Source organism: Quercus lobata, chromosome 4, assembly GCF_001633185.2.
Source record: "Quercus lobata isolate SW786 chromosome 4, ValleyOak3.0 Primary Assembly, whole genome shotgun sequence".
In the NCBI taxonomy this organism is placed as follows: Eukaryota; Viridiplantae; Streptophyta; class Magnoliopsida; order Fagales; family Fagaceae; genus Quercus; species Quercus lobata.
This window is the reverse complement of record NC_044907.1, coordinates 86,928,906-86,938,835: the sequence shown is the minus strand read 5'-3', so window position 1 is coordinate 86,938,835 and position 9,930 is coordinate 86,928,906. Positions and strand designations below refer to the sequence as shown.

Here is a 9,930-nt window from a genome sequence, read left to right as displayed (position 1 = left end):
CGTGCTAACTAGTTTTGTGAATTTGAAAAGTGCATTTTTATTTATTTATTTAGGTTTTCTATTATTTAAGTTATCATATTATCACACCTTAAACTATAAAGAAGTCAATGAGATTGACCTATTAACGTTATTTTACATAATTCACAAACCTAGTTGGGTTATTAAAACTCAGCCTAACCACACAGTTTGCTTAGAACTTGCTAGGTTTTACTAGTTTTGATTGGGTCTTTTGCACATCCGATCCAATTAATGACCTAGACTGGTCTATGTGTCGAGTCATCGTGTTACCAGGCTAGGTGCCCTTAGGGCATCTGTTAAAATTTCCCTACTTTTATCAAGAGTGTGTACATCTAAAGACTAAGAGCAACTTCGACAGCCTAGCCAAATTTTCATCTCATTTAGAGAGTAAATAGTTTTTTCTACCTACATTTTTAAATATATTTTTCAATAGAAACTCTATCTTTTCCATTGTTGTAAAAATCAGACCGGACTGGCCAATTCAATCGGTTGAAGAAGGAAATGGTCAAAACTGGTCAAGAACCAGTAAAAACCAAGAACAGGTCCCTTTTCTAGTGCTTTTGCTAGTTCGGTTTTTAAAACCATGATCTTTTCATCCCCATTTAAATATTATTTATTATTATTATTTTTATTATTCCCAAAATCTGATACACTTTATCATTCAACAAACACCCAAATCTCTTTCCCATTTTCATTAATCAACAACATTCACAAGTCAAATCTCTTCTACCTAGAATTTTACCAACCAAACTGATTCAAAGCTTTCTTTTGCTAAGATTTTATCAACTATAACATCAAAATCATTTATTAGAAAGAAAAGACCCAAATCTTAAGTCATAGAGAGTGAGAAATAGAGGTGGTGGGTTGAGAGAAACAAAGAGAAAGAAACCCAAATTTTTTGCTCAGATTTCATCAACCAACAACATCAAAATTGTTATATGTGTTGGGTTGAGAGAAAAAAAAAGAGGAAAAAGCCCAAATTTTTTGGTTAGATTTCATTAACCAACAACATCAAAATTGTTCTGCGTTGCTGTGTTTTATCAAAATTAAAAGAAAGGATCCCAATGGTGCTGGTTGGGTTTTATGTATTTAGATTCAATTGGTAGTGTTGTCGTGTTGGGTTTTATGTCGTTGGGTTCCATTTGTGGTGGTTCTAACTTCGATCAAATGGTGACTAGATTGGATTTGGAGAGAGATGTTTCAGAAGGAGAGAGACATTTGAGTGTAAGAGAGGGTTGGGTATTTTTGAGAGAGAGAGAGAGAGAGAAGTTAGGAATGGGGGACAGAGAAAAAAATTGAATAAAAAATGAAGCATTTTGATATTTTATTGGATTAAATTCATATGGAGCGCAAAATGGAGTAGTTTGAATTTTGCATTTTGAAAAGGCTGTTGAAGTTGGTTTATTGTGTGTTTGCTCTCCAAAAATAGGTTTAAATAGCTTATTGGAGATGCTCTAAGTATTGGTAATAGAATAATAAAACTAACGGGTTTTACCTAATACACAATGGCAGAGCCAAAATCTCAGTTTAGAAATGCAAGATTAAAAGATAATATATTAAAAAAACCAAAAAATATTAATCAATATATATATATATATATAAAATAAATGAAAATTGTAAAAAAAAAAAAAAAAAAAAAAAAAAAAAAAAAAAAAAAAAAAAAACACTACCATACCTAGTTCAATTTACTCAATAATCTTCAAATTTTTTTTTTTTTTTGGTATATCAAAATTGCCATATGATTTTTCATTCCCAATACTTGAACTCATTATTATGATCATATTTCTCCATAATCTTGATTATCTAAAAGTATATGCCAAATATAATCCATTCTTACACACTAACAATCAAAGTAAGTAATTAATCTAAATTCCTAAAGTTTAGACATCTATTTTTTTTTAAATCAATCAAAAAGTATTAAGAATATAGCAATATAACTACAAAATAGTATATATATATCTCACTACCTTACTTTTTCTATGTTAGAGGCTGCTTTCTTCAAAGTGATAGGTCCCTTTTATTTTTTCCTATGTTGGTGGCCATTTCTTTAAACTTTGTTTGGTTGGGGGATAGAAAATGGTGGGGTGATGAAAAAGTTGAAGGATAAAAGATATGTAGGTTTTTTTTTTTTTTAATTTTTTTTTATGTTTGATTGGTTGAGCTGGAAAAGAAGTGAAAAAGAGAAATCTTTGAATAGAGTTTATTACACACACAATTCAAAATCTTTTTCATGTGTGTGTAACATGTGTGTAATAGCTAGTTTTTATCCAAAATATTTTATTTGATTGAGAAGAAAAATGAAAAAAGAGAAAGAAAATGCAATTTGTATAAATTTACTTCAATGCCCTTATAACATTTGTCATGATGACAATCATTTCATGTACAAAGATAACATTCGAAGAAAGTTGGGAAAACAACAAAACATAAAAAACCAAAATGCGTCGAAGCAGAAGTTAAAAATTGAATACAAAATAGCTTAAAGTCATTTATTTTTTTCTCTTGATGTAAAATATACAAATGTTGTCTTTTTTCCTAACCCCAAAGTTGGAGTATTTTACTGCAAATAATTCAACATTTAACAAATGCTTCCAGACCTCCCTAGCTCTATCCTAAGCATTTTTGTCAGAGTTAAGATAAGGAATTAGTCAAATGTGTAATATCACATTAAAAATAAGAGAGACTTTTTATTATTATTTATAAGTATGAAAATTAATGGGTTGAAATTAGTTGTAGACATAACATTTGTCTTTATTAGTAGTTGGATTTTTTTGCATGTGTTTTTTTGTGATATATTTTTAGTGTTTTTTGAAGCGGGATTTTTTATTGAAGAAGAAAAACAATTAGTGTTACCGTTAAAAGATGATAAGAAAATTTGATATAGAATCTCAATTTTTGTAATAATTTATTTTCACATTAAAATTTATGTATAAATAATGAAGTGTGTAGACACTCAATTTTACACCCATGATTTAATCAAGGAGAATGACTTGAATGACCATCCATGTACCCCAAAAAGAATGATTGCATTACATGTATCAATTTGTCTTTACATTACATGCATCAATTCATTCATTGCATATCATAAAATTGATCTTGATATTCTAACGGTTGCAACAGTGTTTCCGGTTTTCAAATCGGACCATCGGATCGAAAGATATCACATGATCAAGTTTGTACTGTCAACATGTATTGTGTCTAGGTGGAGTCGACCACACATGATTAATTTAAATTATTTATGATTGGTTAAGAAATTAAAATTAATTAAATAATTTTGTGATTGGTTGATAATTAGTATTAAAAATAGGGATGCATGCATATGAATAAAAGGGATGATTGGATAACGATAAAATTGTGGATAATTTGAACTTCATAAAGATTTATTTTAGGGTATTTATCTACAAGATAATTGTTCTTGAAAAAGCTTGAATTATCTAGATTAGAGATTAAAAAAAAAAAAAAAAAATCATAGACTAAGGATGAAAGTACGTCTAGGTGCAAGGACTGATCAAAAAACCTTAAAAGGGGAGTCCAAATGGCACCCGAACATGAAAGAGCGTTTGGTGTCCAAGAGCCCATTCGGCACTTTTGGAGTGTCGAACAACACTTTAAAAGGGTTGAATTGGCTCCTTTTGGGCTTTAGCCCAACGGCCTTCAGGTGACGATAAGACACACCCTTTTCGATCTTTTCGCAAATGGATGTGTCCAGATTCACATCCTAATCATCCATGCCTATTTTTTAGAGTCTTCTGGCCTCTATAAATAGAGATTGAATCTCATAATTCAGCACCTTTTTTTTACGCTCTGAAAGGCATACATTTTGAGACTCTCAAATTGCTAATCCTTTTTGAGATTTGTTGCTTAAATTAGGGTTTTTAGGTTTCAAAGATAACTGAATAAGTTTCTTGGAATCCTAAAACATCCTCTCAAGAACAAGGAGTGCTCATGCAAGAGGTTGTTGTCAACCACCCTTTCTTGTTCTTATGCTTCTTGTTTATAATGATGAATTTTATTTTTTTTTATTTTTTTATTTTTTTATTTTATCTTTGAATTATTAATCATTGTTTTGTTTAAAGCATGATTGTTTTTATGCAATTGTTATAATCTCTTTCTTGAATGTCAATAATCTGCATGTGAACAACTCTTTTTCTTAAAATAAAGTCAGATCTGCATTTTCATTAGATGTAGATCTGACTTTTTCTTAAAATAAAAAAAGATCTGCATCTTCATTAGATGTAGATCTGACTTTTTCTTAAAATAAAAATGGATATGTATCTTCATCAGATGCAGATTTGAATTTTTCTCAATTAAAAATTGATTTGTATCTTTCTTAAATACAGATCTGATTTTTCTTAACATATGCAGATTTTTGAAATAAAGAAAAAGATTAAACATGATTGTGTTTGTGTTTGTTTTATTTAATTCATGTTGCATAAATCTAAATTATGAGTGAAACTCTCTTCTTAAAAAATCTTTTTCATTCTTTTAAAACATTTAAAAAACAAATATGATATTTTTCAAACCAAAAGACTTTATTTCATGTATCACAGATCAGAATTTTTATCTCCAAAACCCACCTTTTTTATTTATTTATTTATTATTTTTACATACTAGACAACAGATCTGGTATTTTGACAAATCAAAACAGATCTAAATTTTTTTAAACTAAGGAAGAGACTTCAATCATAAATAAATTTGTATGATTTAATTTTCGTGTCACATGTTCAACATATCATTCATAACATGCATACAAAGGTATATTGGTCACAAGAGTCTTGAAGACCAGACTTTATCTGGATGGAATGGGTGCCTAACACCTTCCCATTCCGTTATCTAGCCTTCGGATTTAGTTCATTGGTTAAGTAGATCTAGCCTTGTCTTTACTTTTTATTTTGGGTAGAATGTAAATAGGACAAAAAGCCATGTAATTATTTGATAGTTTATAACTAGGACCCAAAGCCATGTGATTTTCAAGTTTATCAAATATGTAATTTTTATTCAATCAATGAAGAGAATGATTCAATCATGTACTTAGTTTTTCTTATTTTTTTTAATTTTTTTTAATAAAAAATAAGTAGCGGCTCCACACCAGTTATCCAAAAAGAGAGGTGCCCTAAAAAGAACTCTAAAAAATCTCTCTTTTTTGAGGGGCACTTTTTTTGAGGTCTCTCACAAAGTGTGAAGATGATTATATAATAAACATTTTCAGCAAAAATGATTATATAATAAATGTTCATAATATTGTTCTCAATTACTACGATTCAAAAAAGTTTTGGTTTACCGTAACTAGTATAACATAAATTTATAAAAACTACTATTGGTAATTATTAAACTAGTAACCATCAAGGGAAATTACATTTTTCTACCGTAAGTTATATTCCAATTCAGACTTTGGCCCCTAAACACACACACACACACAATTTGAATTGAAATTGTCACTTGAAATCACAATTTCAATTCAAATTGTGTGTTAAGGTTGTGCGAAATAGATGTGTGTAATAATTACTACTCTCAAAATAATTTATTTTTTACCCACACCAACTACAACCCATTGCTACCACCAACTCGGACCTAGCAAAAACCCACACTGATGGCCAAAACCCAAAACCAAATCCACCTCCAACAAAATTGAAACTGCTGACATGGTCACCACAAAACCAAAGCCACCTCATAGCACCCACATCATGGACAACCCTAAGACCACTGCCATGACAACCCCAAAACTGCTGTCATAATAAACACTAACAATCCACCGTAGCCACGAGAAATATTGACAATCCACCCTAGCCTCGACAACAAAACCAAAACCAAACCTAGCAACACCAACGTTAATAACCGACCCTAGCCACAACAATCATTGCCTCCACTGCAACCACCCAAATATAAAACAATTACCTAAATCCAACAATGACAAGCAGTGCCGACTTAATGCTATAAGCAATTGATGCAGTCGCCTAAGGTCTCAAGTAAAAAAAAAAAAAGGCCCCCAAATTTTAACCAATAGGGCTATTTCTTTCATTGTAATAGTATTAAACTATTAATTAAGTCCAAATATTAACCAATAAATAAAATAATATTTTTTTATCAAATAAAAAAAAGAGAAAAAAAAGAGAGAGAAATGCTACGTCCACAACATTTTTCATAATATTTTTATAACAAATCATAAGTAGTAAGTTTTTATATGCTATTATTGATAGGAAAAAAAAAATTAGTGGTGGTTTCAAATAGAAAACAAGAATCAACTTAATACGTAGAATTTGTTGTAAAAATATTGTGAATATAACACTTCTCAAAAAAAAAAAAAAGAACAATACACAAAAAAATTCCCAACATTTTTCACAATAATTGAGTTAGCAAACTTTTACTAAAAATGTGCTTGGATACCGTTTATTTTGCTGAAAATTGAAAACACTATAGTAAAATAATTTTTAGATATGTAAATAATATCATGAGACAATTTTTTAATAAAAATTTTGTTGAAAAAAAAAGGTTTAAGAGTCTCGTAAATAATGTATGAGACTCACTAAAAAAGCCATCACAACCACATAAATGCGCTTCCAAAAAAAACCGCAAATGCAGACGAATTTCATCACTTATTGGCCGGATACAGCATATTTGTTTGGATTGGGCTGAAAGCTGCGACTGCATTTTAGCTTTCGAGTTTTGCCTTTTTTTTATTATTTTTTTTTATCAGCCGCAATATTTGGCTAAGTCTTTCGTGAACAGTGCACCCGTGTACTGTTCACGGGTCTCACAAATTACACTTTTCAGCAACTTTTTCATTAAAAATGGGTCCTATAGTATTATTTACACATTCAAAAATTATTTCGCTATAGTATTTTCAGTTTCAGTTTTCAGTTTCAACAAAAATAAGCTCAATCCAAACGGATCCGCATTTCTCCTACGTGCTTGCGTTTGGCGTTTCCAAACGGTGGGACCCACGACTACAGTAGCAACGCGTTAAACGCCAGGACTGAAGAAAAAACGCGTAGCTTTTTTCCTGAGCGCACCATTCAATAAAACAAACCATGCGTGTACTGTTCATGGCCCAATTCTGTTGGAGAAACGCGTTGCTACTTGAGAAGAGGCTGAACGGTGCGTTTTGGTATTTACTACACCTATCATCACCCACGAAACTCACAGAAGCTCTGATCACAACGACACAGTGCACGTTGGATTCTCGTCTCCAACGGCTAATTTCTCAGTACAACAATTCTGATTAGGTAATGCAAACTGTGTTGCTCTTAAATTGGAGGAGATTACAGTTCAACCTTAAACAGAGTCCTCTACTCCATCTGGGGATTACCTTTCTCCCTTCTTCAATCCAAAGCAATCTATAACCCCATGGTAGTTGGTGAAGTTAGTGGATACTGTGAAAAAAAAAAGTATAGTCTCAGCTCTTAGAGCAGAAAAATGAGTCGTGAGTCGGATATTGTTTTCTTATTTTGCATATTTGTTAGTTGAGTCGTGGCGGATCTTTTTTTTTTTTTTTTAATGAAATCTTACTGTCTTATCAAAAAAGAGAAGTTTTGTTTTCCTTTGGAATGGAGTTTTTTTCATGTTGTTTAAGAGATGGGCATTGGATGCATATGCCAGATGTTGATAGAGTTTGGAAGGGTAACCTTCTTTTGGGTCTGATTACCTTGCCTATACCCTTGGGTGGAAGCAATTATAAGAGAAGTGTTTTTAATTCCTTCAGGTGTCAACAGCACCTCAGGGTTCCCCCTCCCTCCATGCTCTGTCTTTCGAATTAATTTCCAAAATATAAAATAATTTTATTATTAATTATGTTTTTTTGACTACAAAATGCTTAAAATTTGAAATCGGAAAATATAGAAGTTCTTTTCTGTTTTTCTTATTTTTATTAGTTATATTACGAATTTCAATTACAAGATTTAAAATAAAATTTTAAATGAAGGCTAAGTATGTTTGTATGTTTAGGGACTATATAGCAACAAAAACAAGAAACAAATTATACTCATCTTTCTGCTATATTTTTTCCAAAATAAAATTTTAAATGAAGGCTAAGTATGTTTGTATGTTTAGGGACTATATAGCAACAAAAACAAGAAACAAATTATACTCATATTTTTGCTATAGTTTTTCCAAAAAATTTTAAATGAAGGCTAAGTATGTTTTTATGTTTAGGGACTATATAGCAACAAAAACAAGAAACAAATTATACTCATCTTTCTGCTATATTTTTTCCATTTTGACTCTGCCCTATAATTAATATACTTTGACGGAAAATAATTGAATTTTTTTTTTTTTTTTTTTGGATAAGAAACCAATACTTCATTTCATTTCAAGATTGAATAAACTGGTGTACATCTGAAAGAACTTCAGAGTTTATAATGGTTGGAGTTTCCTCCATCCATGTTACAAAGTCATTTACAGCTTGAGCATGCTGTGCAAGGCCATGAGCTGCTCTGTTTCCCTCCCTTCGCATGTGTTGGACTTCCACCGGTTGTAATTGCTGCATAATCTGAATTGTACTTGAGATGATGTTTGCAATAGTTATGGGAGGCTTTGTTGCCCCCTGTATAGCAGAGCATACCACCAAGCTATCACTTTCAAAAATTACCTTTTGGACACCAATATCTTTTTCAAAGCTAGCGGCAGCTTCAAGTGCTTTAGCCTCAACCTCCAAAGCACCCAACGGGACCTGTAGTCGTTTGCTCATAGCTGCGACCACCCTTCCTTGTTCATCACTTGCTATCACTCCAATGCCAACCCATTTTTGTTTTGAAAACACTGCCCCATCTGTATTCACCTTGTACCACCCATGTGGTGGTGGTGTCCATTTATTCTGGCATGGGTGAGACATCCTGAGTTTGGCTTACATTTTCTTGGGTTGAATAATTTTCCTGTAGCATTGTCATGGCTGTCCTATATATTGCAGCAGCTACAAGGTTTTTTCCCCTATACCTCTTTTCATTTCTATTTCGCCATAGACTCCACGCAATCATCAAAATCATATGCATCAGGTTTGAGTCTTGATCCTGATTCATTCCATTAAAACAAAGCACATCAGTAAAATCTCCTTTGCCCTCAATTCGATGAAGCAGATGACAATGGGTCCAAACTTCTTTGGCCTTCGGGCATTGACAGAGCACATGGAGGACAGTTTCGGGTTCAAGGCCACATTCTTCACAGGTTGGGTCATCAGTTACTTGCCTATGGAATAGATTCATTTTTGTAGGCAAAAAGTTTTGGCAAGCTTTACATCCAAAAACTCTAACCATATTTGGGACCTTTGCTCTCCGTAATTTCTGCCAAAAATGTTTCATGATTGAAGAATCTGAGCTCTCTCCCCCATCCTTCTTCTCACCACTTCTAGCTAAGTTATATGCACTCTTCACACTAAATTTCCCATTAGCAGCTGTTGTCCATACTAGTCTATCAGCTGGTAGTAATGTGCCTAAGGGGATGCTCAGTATGGAGTCAGCCTCGTGCTCCAGGAAGACTTCCCGGATCAGATCAGCTTTCCACTCTCCATTTTCTGCATCAATAAGTACACAAACCTTCGCTTCCATAGGTAGAATTCTCTACGGTGAGACTATGCAGTAAGTAGATGGAGTTGCAGTCCATTTGTCCTTCCATATGCTAATACTCTTGCCATTTCCCACCTGCCACCTAACCCCCTCACTGATTAAAGATTGGGCTGCCCAAATGCTTCTCCAAGCAAAGGAAGGGTGATGGCCTTTCTTAGCATGGATAAAATCATATTTAGGGAAGTACTTGTTCTTATAGACCAAATAGAAAAGAGAGTTTCTTCCTTGTTGGAGTCGCCAGCCTTGTTTTGCCAATAGAGCAAGATTAAATGCCCTCAAGTCCCTGAATCCCAAACCACCTTTGGTTTTTGGCTCACACAACTTATCCCACTTCATCCACAACTCGTCATCTCATCACATA

At 32.6% G+C, this 9,930-nt stretch overlaps 1 protein-coding gene across 1 annotated transcript; it reads right to left on the bottom strand.

The window, feature by feature from the left end:
• Positions 1 to 8,819: 8,819 nt before the first annotated feature.
• On the bottom strand, positions 8,820 to 9,551 carry LOC115986052. Its single transcript, XM_031108914.1, has one exon. It carries the CDS (start codon positions 9,549 to 9,551, stop codon positions 8,820 to 8,822), a length of 732 nt encoding a protein of 243 aa, XP_030964774.1.
• Positions 9,552 to 9,930: the final 379 nt, after the last annotated feature.

Excerpts from the sequence above, each read along its gene's own strand:
- LOC115986052 (XM_031108914.1), bottom strand. The coding sequence starts at position 9,551 with ATGGAAGCGAAGGTTTGTGTACTTATTGATGCAGAAAATGGAGAGTGG.